Source organism: Berghia stephanieae, chromosome 5 (genome assembly GCF_034508935.2).
Source record: "Berghia stephanieae isolate SIO BIC M18660-M18661 chromosome 5, UCSD_Bste_1.3, whole genome shotgun sequence".
In the NCBI taxonomy this organism is placed as follows: domain Eukaryota; kingdom Metazoa; phylum Mollusca; class Gastropoda; order Nudibranchia; family Aeolidiidae; genus Berghia; species Berghia stephanieae.
Genome location: NC_088364.1, coordinates 54,954,570 through 54,971,758, shown reverse-complemented (window position 1 = coordinate 54,971,758; position 17,189 = coordinate 54,954,570). Strand labels below are relative to the sequence as shown.

Genomic DNA, 17,189 nt, shown 5'->3' with positions numbered 1-17,189 from the left:
TATATTTATGTGGTTTACACATGACCACTCTATGACCAAAAATAATTCAAATGAGAGGAGAATACTTCCATATGTATGAGATATAATTTTAACTTATATCTAATTACTATTTTTAGAGTCAAATTAAGCACAATTTTTAATAATAACAATAGACTATTAAGAAATAAAAAACGAAACACGAACACTTACTGTGTGTACAACATGGACCCAGATAGACTTTTGACTTGGCCTTGTAACATCACAAAAATATCTGTCGAATAAAATTTTTTGTTGATTAATTTCATTAAAAAATGTCACAGCTTATACATAAAAGCTTTAAACAGTCTCAGCCGGTTTAAAAAGGAGCCAGACAATTGTTCTAATCTTTTGACATTTTATAAAAAATATGAATAAATGTTTTTCTTATTCTAGAATTTGAGTCAAGCAGGCTGTTAATAACTGGGCATGATAATAATAATAATGATCAAGCAAAGTATACAAAAGACGCATTATTCCTTTCTTTTCATCTTTTGCTAAATAAACAACAACAACCAAAAAACGAAAGGAAATCAATTTTCAAAAAATAAGCGAAATACAATAACAATAATAATAATAATAATAACAATAATAATAATAATAATAATAATAATAATAATAATAATAATAATAATAATAATAATAATAAACCAATCAATAAATAAATAAATACAAGCATTTTTATTTTTTTACAAATTGACACCCAGCTCTACAATTAAGATATAACATAAAGCTTTTATTTTTATGTCTTTTCAAAAAAGAATGAATAGTTATATGATCTAAATCAAATGAAGTTTTGACATGGGAAAAGTAGAATCTAAATTATGATAAGAACTTACTGTGTGTTTCATTAACAAGCTTCCTGGCTACGTCTAAAACTTCCGCTGTCCACCTTACGTCAAAAAGAGAATCAGAACCTCCACCAATCTGTCTACTTTTGGATCCTAAAAATAGAAATGACAAGGACCGATAAAATTCATCAGTGCTTTACCACCAAATTAATAATAATAATAATAATAATAATAATAATAATAGACTTGGCTACCAACAACTTTTACATGACTTCCTTTTTTATTTTCTCTTCAAGGACCAGGATACAAAATATAAATATACTTACGGACAAAAGTCATATAATTCAGGATTGATCATAACAGGCAAAGACAGGAAGTCAAGAAGCTGACCTGTCCTGTTATTTAAAATTATAATCCATTATCATAATTCCTCATCCAGTGAAGCTATCAACATACAAGAAAACCTGACAATTCCAATATTTAATGCCATTCTTCTTTTAATCCATTTCTTTTTTCAATCTTTCTGTATAATATCTCATATTTGCATTATCCGGAGTGGACTGTGCTTTTAATTGTTACATTCACCTCGTCATCATTGCTAGAGATGTAACCAGTAAGTCCTGAGTTGACTGAATACCATTCGGGATGTTAGGTTTCTGACCTCCTCCTTACCAACTAAAAGGGATTCAAACTATTTAGGTAATGGACAGAGAGATTTTTTAGCTGACCATACCACAGACAGCAGTTATTTTAGACTTGTGTTTTTCTTGTTGTGATGTTTGTGAGGGAGGTGGAGAATGGGACTTTTATTTATGAAGGTTTTCGATGGATCCTGGGCGCACTATAGAAACAATGCTTACAACACAAATTAAATGAATGATTACAAATAGCATCCAAATGAAACATTCTAAGTTACTGGGTAATTGGATTCAATTTTGACCTGGTATAAAGTATTTGAAATGTCTTTATATATATATATATCATATAATAATTTTTAAAAGTTGTTTCATAAATTAATTTTACACAAATTAATGTGTTTGTACATTGAAGGATACTTTTTTAAAAAGAATTACTCACCATGATTTCGAGACGTTGGATTGTATGTCTGGTATACATAGAGCTGATTTCCCATTCCCCATTCACTTCTGATGATTCCATCTTTTATGGCAGGGAAATACTGACAGATTATATCAAACACAGATTAGAGCCTAAAGAGTTCCATAGTTCTTACACATATATTTCTCAATGCATGAGATGAATGATCTTCCTCGGTGTCCGGTCTGTTAAGGTAAGCATATTTCTCTTTCTATCTATCTCTATTTATCTGTCTATTAAATCTATTTTTAATATATATTTTTTTCCTTCGTTTCTCTTTTCTTTTCTCCCATTGCTAATATCAATGCTGTAAACTATACCGGCATCATCTAACACTTCACCCAGATTGCAGTGACCTTACACATCCATTCCCACATAATGTTATCGTATTGTAATTCATCCAACAAATAAATATAGCAATGCCTCTGATTCTCATGTCTTGTCTACAATGGTACCTGGTACCTGAGGTAATCAAACAAATGTGCAAATACTCTGAGTCTTTACACCAACTTTAAATTAAGTTATATTAACCCAAAGAAATAAATTAATTGCCCCCAAACAAACCAGGTCTTCATTATTTTATACTAGACAAGGCAACATCCCAGGTTTTGACCAGTTTTACCCAATGTATCTTATTGTTTAAATAAAGCAATGGAGCATGTTGCTGTAGCTGCTCTATCCAACTTTTCCGATCTAGGCTTTTAAAAAAACGACTAAAATCCGACTTTCCGACTTTGGTGGACACCCTGACAAAATGATAAGAAATAATATATTTGTACTTATGTATTTTGAGACACTAAACACGAAAATGTCAAAAAATGTTGGTGCTTTTTAATAGAATTTTACGTATAATTCATTGTTGTTCGATGAACAACTTTGCTATTTTTGGTGGAATAATCTCCTTCCGTCATAAATTGACAGGTTGTTTTTCTTCAATAAATCAGATCCTTTAAAGTAAACTTAAAGTATAACGGAATTTGGGGGGGGAGGGGGGGGGGGGTCATGGATGTAACAACCCCCCCCCCCCCCCCATTCAAAAGAAAAAGAATGAAAAATGAGCCTTAGTAAAGGAGCAAGATCCCTGCCGCCATCTTGCTTTGTTTACACACAGACACACACAAACAAAACACACACAGAGAGAGAGAGAGAGAGAGAGAGAGAGAGAGAGAGAGAGAGAGAGAAAGAGAGAGAGAGAGAGAAAGAGAGAGAGAGAGAAAAAGAGAGAGAGAGAGAGAGAAAGAGAGAGAGAGACAGACATTATAACACTTAGACTTAGAATCGTCAATGTTGGAATCATTCGAAACAAAGGGTGAATCACATCATTCATAATAACTATAATGCCTTAAATGGTATAATGTGATTTTAATGCTGTTGCCTTCTACTTCTATGCAGAATTTTTAAATAACCATTGACACTCATGAGGTAGTTGTTGTTGTTCATTTTGTTTGTTTTATCTTATCTTTCTTTCCTTTTTATTCTTTTTTTTTTTTTGACAATATTTTTATGAATCTGTTACAATGGTATCGGGTTAAAAGGTCAGAATTATTTTTTGGGGGGAACACTAAAATGGCATGTTTAAAAATGATGAATGAACATTGAAAAATTGGCTACATTTTTGGTTGAAAGCAGAAAAAAAAGTTGGCTAATTTTTAGCTAGTAACATAAAACCATCTGGCCATGGTATCTGTGTAAACAAAGCAAGCAAGATGGTGGCAGGGCCCCCTACTTTACCAATGCCGAAATATGTTAGTAAATGCTAGGGATTCGAATGAGAGTTCTGCAATCAAACTTTACTAAGTGCAAACTTAAGGTCTTAAAAAGCAAATTTCCAATATGTCATGAATGGATTTCTCAATCTGGTTTATGATAGGTAAAATATAGGAAAAAGTTTTTTAAATGTCTCCACCGAAGTGGGCGTCTCCATGTACGACATATGGGTGGTTAAAATGCTCTACAAGCACATCAGGAATAGTCCCGGTAAAATCGCACTAAAAACATACCAAGGACTGGCGGTTCGGATCTACATGATCAACGAAGGAGTTTAATTGTCAAGTAATGTCAAGTCGAAGAGAGGGAATGAAGAGAATGTGGTAGAAATGATGACATCACATTTACGCCAGGGCTGGCGAGTCGGAGTCGGAGTCGGTTTTAGAAGTCCCGACTCCGACTCCTTACCACTTTCAGACATTGCATTTTTATGGGTGTGTCTTTTTTACGAAACCTGCCGAAACCCGACAAAGTTATGGGAAGTAGGTGGCAGTGGGGAGTGAACCTAGAACTCAGGGAAGTGTGCACCATTGGGGAGTGAACCTGGGACTGGGTTTCGGCGGGTTTCGTAAAAAAGAACTAGTGCTTTTTTACGGAACCCGACCATATCCAGCAAAGTTATGGGAAGTAGACAACTGTGGGGAGTGAACCCGAGACTCAGGGAAGTGTACACCAGTCGGGAGTGAACCTGAGACTAAGGTTATCGGCCGGTTTCGGCGGGTTTCGTAAAAAAGAATTTAGTGCTTTATTACGAAACCCGCCGAAACCCGACAATATCCGGCAAAGTTATGGGAGTTTGGCAACAGTGGGGGGTGATCCTGGGAGTCAGGGAATTGCACACCAGGAGATGGATAACTGTGGGTATCCGAGCCGAACTATAGGAGTTTGGTACCAGAGGAGAATGAACCTGACACTATAGAAGGTGGGCGCCAGTGGGGTGTGAACCTGGGATTCAGGGAATTACACACCAGTGGGGATTTAACCTGGGAATATGTAAAAAAGGATATCAGTGGGAAATAAACCTGGGACGAAAGGAGATGGATACCATTGAAATTTGAAGCCGGGTATGAGAGTTTGGTACCAGAGGAGAATGAACCTGACACTATAGGAGGTGGGCGCCAGTGGGGAGTGAACCTGGGAATATGTAAACAGGATATCAGTGGGAAATAAACCTGGGACTAAAGGGAGATGGATACCATTGAAAGTTGAAGCCGGATATGAGAGCTTGGTACCAGAGGAGAAGGAACCTGACACTATAGGGGGTGGGCGCCAGTGGGGAGTGAACCTGGGACTATGTAAAAAGGATATCAGTAGGAAATAAATCTGGGACTAAAGGGAGATGGATACCATTGGGAGTTGAAGCCGGATTTGGGAGTTGGGTACCAGGTGAGAGAGAAACCTGACACTATAAGAGGCGGGCGCCAGTGGGGAGTGAACCTGGGACTATGTAAAAAGGATATCAGTGGGAAATAAACCTGGACTAAAGGGAGATGAATACCATTGAAAGTTGAAGCCGGATATGAGAGTTTGGTACCAGAGGAGAATGAACCTGACACTATAGGAGGTGGGCGCCAGTGGGGAGTGAACCTGGGACTATGTAAACAGGATATTAGTGGGAAATAAACCTGGGACTAAAGGGAGATGGATACCATTGAAAGTTGAAGCCGGATATGAGAGTTTGGTACCAGAGGAGAATGAACCTGACACAATAGGAGGTGGGCGCCAGTGGGGAGTGAACCTGGGACTATGTAAACAAGATATCAGTGGGAAATAAACCTGGGACTAAAGGGAGATGGATACCATTGAAAGTTGAAGCCGGATATGAGAGCTTGGTACCAGAGGAGAATGAACCTGACACTATAGGGGGTGGGCGCCAGTGGGGAGTGAACCTGGGACTATGTAAACAGGATATCAGTGGGAAATAAACCTTGGACTAAAGGGACATGGATAACATTGAAAGTTGAAGCCGAATACGAAAGTATGGTACCAGAGTGGTACCAGAGGAGAATGAACCTGACACAATAGGAGGTGGGCGCCAGTGGAGAGTGAACCTGGGACTCAGGGAATTGCACACCAGTGGGGAGTTAACCTGGGAATAAGTATAAAGGATATCAGTAAGAAATAAATCTGGGACTAAAGGGAGATGGATACCATTGGGAGTTGAAGCCGGATTTATTTCCCACTGATATCCTTTTTAGATATTCACAGGTTAACTCCCCACTGGTGTGCAATTCCCTGATTCCCAGGTTCACTCCCCACTGGCACCCACCTTCTATAGTGTCAGGTTCATTCTCCTCTGGTACCCAACTCCTATAGTTCAGCTCGGATACCCACAGTTATCCATCTCCCACAGTCCGAGGTTAACTCCCAATTGGTGTGCACTTCCCTGAGTCCCAGGTTCACTCCACACTGGCGCCCATCTCCTATAGTGTCAGGTTCATTCTCCTCTGGTACTCAACTCCCATATCCGGCTTCAACTTTCAATGGTATCCATCTCCCTTTAGTTCCAGGTTTATTTCCCACTGATATCCTTTTTACACAGTCCCAGGTTCAGTCCCCACTGGTGTACACCGCCCTGATTCCCAGGATCACCCCCCAGTGTTGTAAAACTCCCATAACTTTGCCGGATATTGTCGGGTTTCGGCGGGTTTCGTAATAAAGCACTAATTCTTTTTTACGAAACCGGCCGATAACCTTAGTCTCAGGTTCACTCCCGACTGATGTACACTTCCCTGAGTCTCGGGTTCACTCCCCACAGTTGTCTACTTCCCATAACTTTGCTGGATATTGTCGGGTTTCGGCGGGTTTCGTAATAAAGCACTAATTCTTTTTACGAAACCCGCCGAAACCGGCCGATAACCTTAGTCTCAGGTTCACTCCCGACTGATGTACACTTTCCTGAGTCTCGGGTTCACTCCCCACAGTTGTCTACTTCCCATAACGTTGCTGGGTATTGTCGGGTTTCGTAAAAAAGCACTAGTTCTTTTTTACGAAACCCGCCAAAACCCAGTCCCAGGTTCACTCCCCAATGGTGTACACTTCCCTGAGTTCTAGGTTCACTCCCCACGGCCACCTACTTCCCATAACTTTGTCGGGATTCGTCGGGTTTTGGCGGGTTTCGCAGGGTTTCGTAAAAAAGACACACCGCATTTTTATATCATTCAATGTGTAATATTTTAGATACTAGATATAGATAGTATCCAGGCCTATAGAATTTGAAAAAAATTACATTGGTATTAGCTAAAGGTGAACTATGCTTCCAAAACCCCCTTTCCTCCCCAACCTTCATGCTCTCGTGCTGTACATTTAAGTTGGCATCAATGCCAATCACCCCGTACCTGACTAGAGGGAGGGGTGGGGATGCTGACTCTTCAATGTTAAAGTTAGGTTATTAGAAAGTGGGATAACCATAAGACCATAAGAAGTGATTTTATTTTAGTATAAATGGTTTCAGTTTCAATATTGTCTTAATCTTAATTTCACTTTTCCTCTTTTTGTTGGTCTTAATGACAGTTTTATTCATATCTTAGTTTTAGTTTCCTTTTTGTCTAGTTTCAGTTCCTTTTTTGTCCTAGTTTCAAATATGAAGCGGCTTGTATTGTTATAATACATATATACTGGGGAAAAGCTAAAAGTAGCTGCGAGTGTTGGTTGCATATTATTACCTATTAATACTATGCTTGAGGAGTCGGAGTCGGAGTCGGTTTCAAGGCTGGAGTCGGAGTCGGTTTAAAAATAACCGACTCCGCCAGCCCTGATTTACGCGGGAGACAGTGAACGAACATAACATGAAGATTACTCACAACAGCTCGATCGAGACACGACAGTCATAACCTAACAAAACTATCACAACAAACAGTGACACAAAGTCTTCCCCACAGTAAACAAAGTGAGAACAAAAAATGACTATAGAAAAGAATAGACCTGTAAATGAGCTCTATAAAAATTGACTGAAACTCTTCGACAAACTGAAGATTCAATTATTTTTTTTTTAATAAGGGCATCATTGGAGAGGAGAGTGATAAATACAATATATCAAAATAGTGGGTGTTATTTCTTACTGGAAGTATGACTGCCATAATTTGATGTAGAAGGAATGCTAAATAAGCATGTCATTCATATAGGTAAAGATGACTTCATCAAAGTCATATTCCTGCCTCTGGAATTTTTTTGACATAGAAAAATAATCACCATTATCATCTTTAACTTCTAGCCATGACCAATTGAATTTATTCCTCACGGGACTCACATCTTTATCGATGCTCGACAAGTCTGAATTGCGATCCACGAACAGCTCAGCCATTGTGAGAACATTAGAATAATGTAGCAATGAGCAAACTTGATTTTCAATCAGTAAATGACAGAGAAAAAAAAACTTAAATAAATATGACTTCAGGCCAATACACTGAATTATTAAGTAGAAGTGAATTATCAAGAAGAAACTTCGGCAGGCGTAGCGGAAAAATTCAAAGAATCGAAATGAAGGTAAATCGCCACAAAACAGCAAGCTCGCTTGGGCTTGAGCAAAACAATGCCAGAAAACGTCCTGATTTGCACGGGAATTAATTAGGCTACTTACCATTGTTGTTCCTTATGATCAGGTACTCAATCAGTGAAGAAACGGTCAACCAGTTTGTTTACAACGTGAGGCAATCGAAATGTGCTTGTAGCAATCTATCCTACCTTTCGATTTGAAGATGTCTACATAACGGACTTGCGGCATTCGCAATTTACTTTATCATAGTTTTGAGACTCGAAGGGTAAATGTGGTCAATTTTGGCTTAGATGAAACAGTGAAATTTATCGCTCGGTGGCTCAGTTAAAATTGGCTACAGTTGGGATCACTTCGGATTGGAAAGTGAAAAAATAATTTAACGAAGGATGTGTGAAAATACCCAGGGAAGTGTCGCTTTGTCTTGGCAATATATACATCCTTAATATAAACGGTCCCCATGAGCTATGCGTAGCGCTGTGGAACACTCCTAATTATTTTACGGTCATTCGACTACGATTTGTGAATTCTTTCTTTTTTTATTTCTTTCTTTCTTTCTTTCCTTTTTTAAATATTTGAATTTGACAAATTGACTGATTTCAGTTAATTGACTGAGAATTTACAGGTCTAAAAGAAGCCTCCCAGGAGTTGCTCCTCAACATCATTCTAATGTAGGGAATGTATTTGTTCTGTGTTCTGGTTCTTTGTTGTTGTAAACTGTTTTATTATTTTATTATTATGTTGTAGTGTTATACATTGTTAATATGTTGTGTTGCGAGCTTTAGTAACATTTTGTTATTTATTGTTATTTTGCAGTTGTTACCCTAAAAGTAATTTTGTCAACTGAATAAAGTTACAGTGGTGACCCCGACGTCAGGATTGAACACACCCTTCCTTCAACATGCCAACCAATCAGGATACCCATGAAGCCAACGCAGTGTCCATCAAACTACCAACCTTTTGGCCCCAAAGAGCTCAAATTTGGTTCATTCAGGCCGAGGCACAATTCACAATTAAAGGAATCACAGCTGACGTAACTAAATACAGTTATGTCACAGCATCCCTCGACCAAGACACTGCCACCAGAGTTCTCGACATCCTGACCAACCCACCAAGCACTAACAAATATGAAACCCTCAAACAAAGACTCATAGACAATTACAAACTTTCTGAAAGAGAAGCCGCATCTCGCATCTTAGACATTGGTGGTCTGGGTGATTCCAAACCAAGCGAACTATTGGACAAAATGCTTGCCATAGTCCCTCCAGGACAAGAACCAGGATTCCTTTTTAAGGAAGTTTTTCTACGCCAACTACCAGCAGAAGTCCAATCCTTGGTAACTCAACAGGATTATCCGACCCTCCGGGACCTAGCCAAAGCGGCAGACAAACACTTTATGTCCACCGGAGCTACCATTAATGCAACAATGAAAGGAGGCAAACACAACAAACGAGATGGACCACGCCATCAACACAGTAAGACACCTGACCCGGATTTGTGTTGGTACCACCAAAAATTCGGCAAACAGGCTACAAAATGCACCACTCCTTGCAAATTTTCGGAAAACTGGACAGCCGGCCACCTATAAGCAATATGGTGGCCGGCTCCAAAGACAACCTTCTGTTTGCATATGATAAACAATCTGGCCGCAACTTTCTGATCGATACAGGAGCTGAGATCAGTGTGTTACCGGCTTCAACAAACGACCTTCGCCGCGGACAACACGGGTTCCCGTTAGCAGCCGCCAATGGTACACTCATCAAATCATATGGACAACGTAAACTGTCCTTACACATAGGATCACACCAGTATGAATGGTCATTTACACTGGCAGCCGTCAACAGACCAATTTTGGGGGCAGATTTCCTTCGGGCTCATTCACTACTCGTCGATCTGAAGGGCAATCGCCTAATGCACAGCGGCACCTATGCTTCAGTCTCACTCATGACTTCACAGCATACAGCCCCACACATCTCAATCATCACAACTAACGATGAGAATCAGTTCACTCAGCTGTTATCTACACGGCCAGCACTCACTTCGCCCACGTTTTCATGTCCCACAACAAAGCATTCTGTGGAACACCATATAACCACAACGGGCCTTCCGGTACACTCAAAAGCACGCCGTCTGACACCAGACAAACTAGCAGTAGCAAAATCGGAGTTTGACAACATGGAGGCTCTAGGAATCGTACGTCGTTCCAACAGTCCGTGGGCATCGCCTCTACATGTGGCACCTAAACCCAACGGAGGTTGGAGACCATGTGGAGACTACCGCAGGTTAAACGGTTCTACTACTCCAGATCGCTACCCGATTCCTCACATACAAGACCTCTCAGCAAGACTATCAGGTTGCAAAATCTTCTCAAAAGTCGACCTCATTCGCGGTTACCATCAGATCCCAGTCCACGAGCAGGACATCTCCAAGACAGCAATCATAACCCCATTTGGCCTCTATGAATTCCTCCGGATGCCCTTTGGGTTAAAAAACGCTGCACAGACTTTCCAGAGACTGATGGACACAGTTTGTCAGGGTTTGGACTTCACATTTGTTTACCTTGATGACATCCTCATAGCTAGCAAAAATGCAGAAGAACACAAAAAACACTTGAATGCCCTTTTTGATAGGCTAGAGAAATATGGATTAGTGGTGAATTCAGACAAGTGCATTTTCGGGGTGAAAGAGATTGATTTCCTTGGACACAGGATCAGTTGTCACGGAGCAACTCCTCTTCCAGCGAAAGTGGAGGCAATTCGCTCATTCCCCACCCCTACAACAACATCAGGCCTACAGGAATTTGTTGGCATGGTCAATTTCTACCACCGTTTCGTGCCAGCAGCAGCTCAACTAATGCAACCACTTTACAAGGCATTGGCTGGTCAAACAAAAAAATCTGCACCCCTTCAATGGACAAATACCCTACAACACGCTTTCAAGTCAACAAAAGAAGCCTTGGCCCAAGCAACTATGTTGTCCCACCCGCAGACATCAGCTCCTACTTCACTGACAGTAGACGCTTCTGATATAGCGATGGGGGGAGTACTAGAACAAAACATTGACGGCCAATGGAAACCTCTCGCCTTTTTCAGCCGCCAGCTTCGTCCTCCGGAACAGAAATACAGCGCTTTTGATCGGGAGCTCCTGGCTGTCCACTGTGGCGTTCGGCATTTCCGTTACTTCTTGGAAGGACGAATATTCACCATTTTCACGGATCATAAACCACTAACATTTGCAATGAACAAGGTTTCAGAACCATGGTCCGCACGCCAACAACGACAACTATCTGCCATCTCAGAATTCTCAACTGATATCCAACACATATCAGGAAAAGACAATCCAGTAGCTGATGCGTTGTCAAGAACAACAGTAGAACACGACACCTCAGACGACTTCGGTCTCAGTGCGATTTCTGAGGGAATAGATTATGAGGCCATGGCAACAGCTCAATTGAATGATGAGGAGATCCAATCACTACGCACCTCAGAAACATCCCTGCAACTGAAAGACATTTCTTACGGGACTAATGGCACTACAGTTCTCTGTGACATATCGACCGGAAGAGCACGGCCAGTGGTTCCCAAATCATGGCAACGAAAGATGTTCGACGCCATCCATGGTCTTTCACATCCAGGAATCAGAGCTACCCGCCGACTAATTTCACAGAAAATGGTATGGAAGGGAATGACCAAACAGATCAATGCATGGGCAAAGACCTGCACATCATGCCAAAGGGCAAAAGTACACAGACACACGAGGGCGCCCCTGGGAGAATATGAAAAACCCAGCGGACGTTTCAGCCATGTCAACATCGATTTGGTTGGACCACTGCCCCCCTCACGTGGTTATACATATCTGCTTACGATGGTGGACAGATTTACCAGATGGCCTGAAGCAATACCCATTACCAGTACTGACACAGAAGAAATAGCACGAGCATTCATCGCACACTGGGTTGCTAGATTCGGAGTACCAGAGAACATTTCATCAGACCGAGGACCACAGTTCACTTCACAGTTGTGGTCAAACGTGTGCACACTCCTTGGTACTCAAATCAAACAAACAACAGCTTACCATCCCCAAGCAAATGGATTGGTTGAACGTTTCCACCGCCGCATGAAGGAAGCCATTCGAGCGAAACTAGAAGGACCAAACTGGATTGATCAACTTCCCTGGGTGATGTTAGGTATACGTACCGCCCCAAAAGAAGACCTCGATACCTCGTCGGCAGAACTCGTATATGGGGCACCTATTACAGTACCTGGAGACTTTGTTCCTGGTCCTGATCCCAACACCAATACTCCTGAAATGTTGAAAAACCTCCGTGAGAAAGTGGGTCAACTTCGTCCAGTTCCTCCGTCCACGCATAAAAAAGCAACAAGCTTCGTACCACGGGACATCAGCAAAGCTAAATACGTGTTCATACGTCATGATGGACATCGAAGACCACTCCAGGCTCCGTACACAGGACCGTATAGAGTTCTAGAAACCGGTGACAAAGTTTTCAAACTACAAGTAGGAAACAAAGAAGACTCAGTCTCAATCGACAGACTAAAACCCGCACACTGTGACATTGATCAACCTGTTCAGGTACATGAACCACCACGAACGGGAAGACCGAAGAAAGCACAGAACACGGGAGAGAGTAAAACGGGTGCAACCAACCAGGAGAAACGTATGATCTTTCCTGATGAGGAAACGTTGCAGACCGAATCCAAACGCACTGAAAGGGGACGATTATCCAAACCCCCTGATCGGCTGGATTTATGACAAATGAACAAAAGCTCTGGCGGGAGCTATGTAGTGTTATACATTGTTAATATGTTGTGTTGCGAGCTTTAGTAACATTTTGTTATTTATTGTTATTTTGCAGTTGTTACCCTAAAAGTAATTTTGTCAACTGAATAAAGTTACAATGTCCTTGAAGTTGAATCACTGTGACTGTGAGCCCCTTTTAACTTTAATTTACTCAAATTTACTGGGTTGTTTGTTTCTTCTTGTGACTTGTGGTGTTTGTGACGTCGTGTCGGACCCGACAGTGCTAACGCTCATTCTTCCTCTTTTAGGATTTAGGACTTTGATTCAACATAGATGATTAATTATTAATAGTTAACTTTGTATAAGTATAAGTAAGTATGTCTCGCATACAGGACATGGTCAAGGATCGATTCCCCAAGCCCAACCAAACGGCCGGGACTTAGTAAGTCACTGACTTACTACTCACTCTTACTCTTACCCACCTCGGTGGAGATGCGTGGGCCCTAGGGCATATTACCCACTTCGGTGAAGATTTTATATTTATTTTACATTATCGTGAACAAGGTGATAAAATCTATTCTCGACATTTTAGGCTCCAGACAAAAATAATGTGTTACATTGTTTTTAGCCGCGATTACTGAATAACTGGAGTTTGTTGTCTGCTACTGCTATTGACTAAACTTTTTAGAAACGTCTGGCAATGCCGCTTGGAGAACAGAACAAGATGGCAGCGGGGACCTCGCCGCTGTACCAATGACCTCATGCAGTGTTTAGTATTTCTAATCTAAGATAACATGAATTGATTATTAATTTACCAAGGGAAATTCATCCGGCTCTTGCTCTATGGATGCCGCCATTATTGTTTTTGGGTGTGTGAAGATAGGCTGGGTGCAGGGTTGCCAGGTGATTTTTTGTCGTGGGACCAGATTTTGACAAGAAAAGGACCAAATGAGACGGTTTGGGGCCAAAATACGGAAAATGTTCACTAAACGTTACAGAATGTATATCCGAATACAGATAATCATACAAACATGTGTGAACAATAAAGAGGAGTGAGCTTACGTGCAAAGGGGGGTCGTATGCATGTTGCCAGACTCAGATTGTACATATCCAAAGGGTTGCCATAACTGCTCTTGGTGAAGGATGGTTGGTGGGTTGGTGGCCTTGGTCCACAAAGTGTACAGTTTTGCCCTACCTAACTCCAACAAAATTTTTAAGTGATTTCTTCCATTGTTTCAACTTGGGACACATTTCCCTTATCACAGACCTGAGTGATCCTGTATTTTTCGACGACATTGTGGGTTTCCGTAGCTCATGATACTAATTTTGTATATTTTCACCGCATGTCATTCCAATTAATCACAACTTATATGAATGAACGAATAATTCTGAAATAAAGTTCTATTTACGTTTAAATACATTCAAAGTGGAAAAGAAAATAAAGTATTTACATTTAACTTAAATATTCGTTATCCAATCTACAGGAATTGCTGAATGCACTCTTCCTGCTGTTCCTCATCCTTCTCATCTGATTTGGTGTACAACACCTTTGTGTTATGGAGTGCAATCATCTTGCTTGTGGCCACAAAATCTTTACAGCATTTGGATCGTTGCTGAAGATGAGATTTGATCCTGATTATTGCATCAAGACAAATTACTCCCATTCGGTTGCGGGGCTTTGTTTTTGTGGCCGTTACCAATGAGAAGACACGCTCGATGACTGCATTGCTGCTCGGAACAATGAGGCAATTCATCACATATTGACCTAGCTCTTCAAATCCAGGTGTTTTCATAACTCCAAACCAAAATTTATGGGTGTCACTTGGGAGTCCTGTGGTTTTGAAAGCTTCCACATCTGACCAGTCAATAAAAGTGAGACGTCTATATTGATCCTCTACCAAATCCGATTTAACCAAATGAAGGAACGGTAGGCTGCTGAATGCAGGTTTGTCCACTTGGTTAAGGACTTTTGTTGGACTAAGCTGACTGAGTCCTTTGAACATATCCTTTGTCGATGGAAGTCTTAGTTTGACTTGCTCACAAGCAACCTCTAACATGGACAGGCATCTTTCTTTGGTGTGACGCACCCTTTCCTCCACACTTTGGCGTTGCTGTTCATTGGCTACAAATTCCAGTACATATTTACTACATTCATTTGTGAACTTGTACCCAAATTCCACGAACAAGGCATTTCCGAACTCCAAGTCATCGCCGTCCGTTGTCAGATTCCTTGCCTCGTGTAATTAATCAGCAATCAGCACATGCAAGCTCCTTGCAGAGACAGGTCGAGGAGGGTTTTGGTGCCAGATCAATGTCTCAAACACTCGAATCAGTAATAATACGAATATCGATGTGTGCATGCACATATCAGTTTTCTTGATGTGGATAAATTGAACAAAATTCATTTTGAACTAAAGGCTATGTAGTTGGGTTCGTTTGGGGCAATTACCATCCAAAAGGGGCCAAAAAAGGGCCAAAGGGCCAACTGATATATGGGGGGCCAACTGTGTTTGAAAAGGGCCAAAAATCTCGGATTTGGTCCTGAAAAGGGCCAAAATGGCAACCCTGGCTGGGTGGATTCTCAATACTTTTAAAATTAGAATCGATTAAACGACAATAGAGCAGTAAAGTTAGGTGCCCCAAACGTAAACAAAGGTCGAGAAGCACGTGGCAAACCACATGTTCCTGTCTTGACAGCTCACGTTCCAATGTAAATAATAGAAAAAAATAACCTTTAAAATTTGGCTGTTAGGTGGCAAAAGAAACACATATTCATAAATACTCGATCATGCATCAAATAATGTCTAGATATGGATATTTTATGGAACAAAAGGTAAAATTTCCTAAAATTTATCAAAAGTTACAGTCTATCTATTTTTAGACCAGAGCAAATTATTGCGCTGGTGTGAACAAAACGAGAATTATTCGGAGCCTGATTTTCATAATAATTTAGCCTTATATTATTATTTCTGCAACTGTTAGATTTTATGTAAACATATTTTCAATACTGAAAGTGTATTGCCTACAACTCAAACTACAAAATTGGGAGACCTATATTGTGCGTAAATTATTCCGGTACCTAACGGAAATCACTAGCAACTTGTTATTGTTTACGTTTGGGGCACCTAACTTTACTGCTCTATATCATGGATACGATATTTTCATGGACAACCCATGCATTCAGTGCCTCGTTTATTTCACCTTTCACGGTATATGAAAGTTTCGTTAACTTAGTATACACAGGTGTGAACATTACGTTTGCCAAGATGGAATAGAAATAAAAAGAAAGTATGAAAAATATAAACTGATCGAGCAACAAAGGCAAATAACGTATCACGCATAATCTTGCTTGGTACATAAAAATTACAGACAAACGAATATCAAGCTGTATTACATTCGAAACAGTGGCTCAGTCGCTCAACGATCTAGTGTTTTGTCTTGTCACAAGATTCAAACAATGATAACCGTGGTTAATGGCTGGGTTGGCTAGGTGGCAGCGATCGTGGAACATCCTGGTCCCAACTTTGTTCCCTTGAAGAAGGTACTTTACACACATTACCCCTTTCGATTCAGGTGTGAATGAGTACTTCGATAAAAGCAGCGAGGACATTATATGTATGTATGTATGGATGTATGTATGTATGTATGTACGATTATGCATGTATGTACGAGTATGCATGTATGTATGTATGTATGCATGCATGCATGTATGTATGTATGTATGTTTGTATGTATGTTTAATATACATATTGCAAGACAAAAACATGAATATGTATGACCGTGAAAGTTCCAGGCAAAGCAGAAGAGAAATATACAAAACTATCATACAATTGTGGCACATTTGGCCGTTAATCGGGATGTCTGATGTTCGCTTCCAAGTCGAGGAAGGATGATTATTTTTTAATTATTATTTTTATTTTGGGGGTTGTAAAATGAGTACCTGACCGTTAACAGCATTGCGTCTATCCGAAAAAAATGCAATATCGCCTAGCAGGCGGAATGTATCGTATTGTGTGTTAAATGTTGCTGTTGGCTAAGGATCGCATGTAAAGCGCTTTGAGCACGTTTAGTGGATATCCCGCAATGTTAAAGCTGAATTATTTTAATGAACACCTTGCCGTTAACAGCTTTGTCTCTCTGTCAAAAATAGATTTTATATTATATATATAATATCGCATTACAGGCATCATATCTCGCCCTACATCATATGTTCAATGTTGCTGTTGGCTAGAGACCCCTAGTAAAGCGCATTGAGCACGTACGTGGATATT

General features: G+C 40.4%; 1 protein-coding gene across 1 annotated transcript in view; it reads right to left on the bottom strand.

Annotated features, from left to right (window-relative positions):
* LOC144973232 (nuclear pore complex protein Nup85-like) overlaps positions 1-13,814 on the bottom strand; it is a 36,909-nt gene extending 23,095 nt beyond the window's left edge. Inside the window, exons 1-4 of the mRNA XM_078915409.1 lie at positions 13,734-13,814; positions 1,884-1,983; positions 855-959; positions 190-250 (exon numbers count right to left, since the gene is read on the bottom strand). Coding sequence (XP_078771535.1) covers positions 190-250; positions 855-959; positions 1,884-1,983; positions 13,734-13,775 — 308 coding nt within the window. The 5' untranslated portion in view covers positions 13,776-13,814. The remainder of the gene's footprint in view (positions 1-189; positions 251-854; positions 960-1,883; positions 1,984-13,733) is intronic.
* Positions 13,815-17,189: the final 3,375 nt, after the last annotated feature.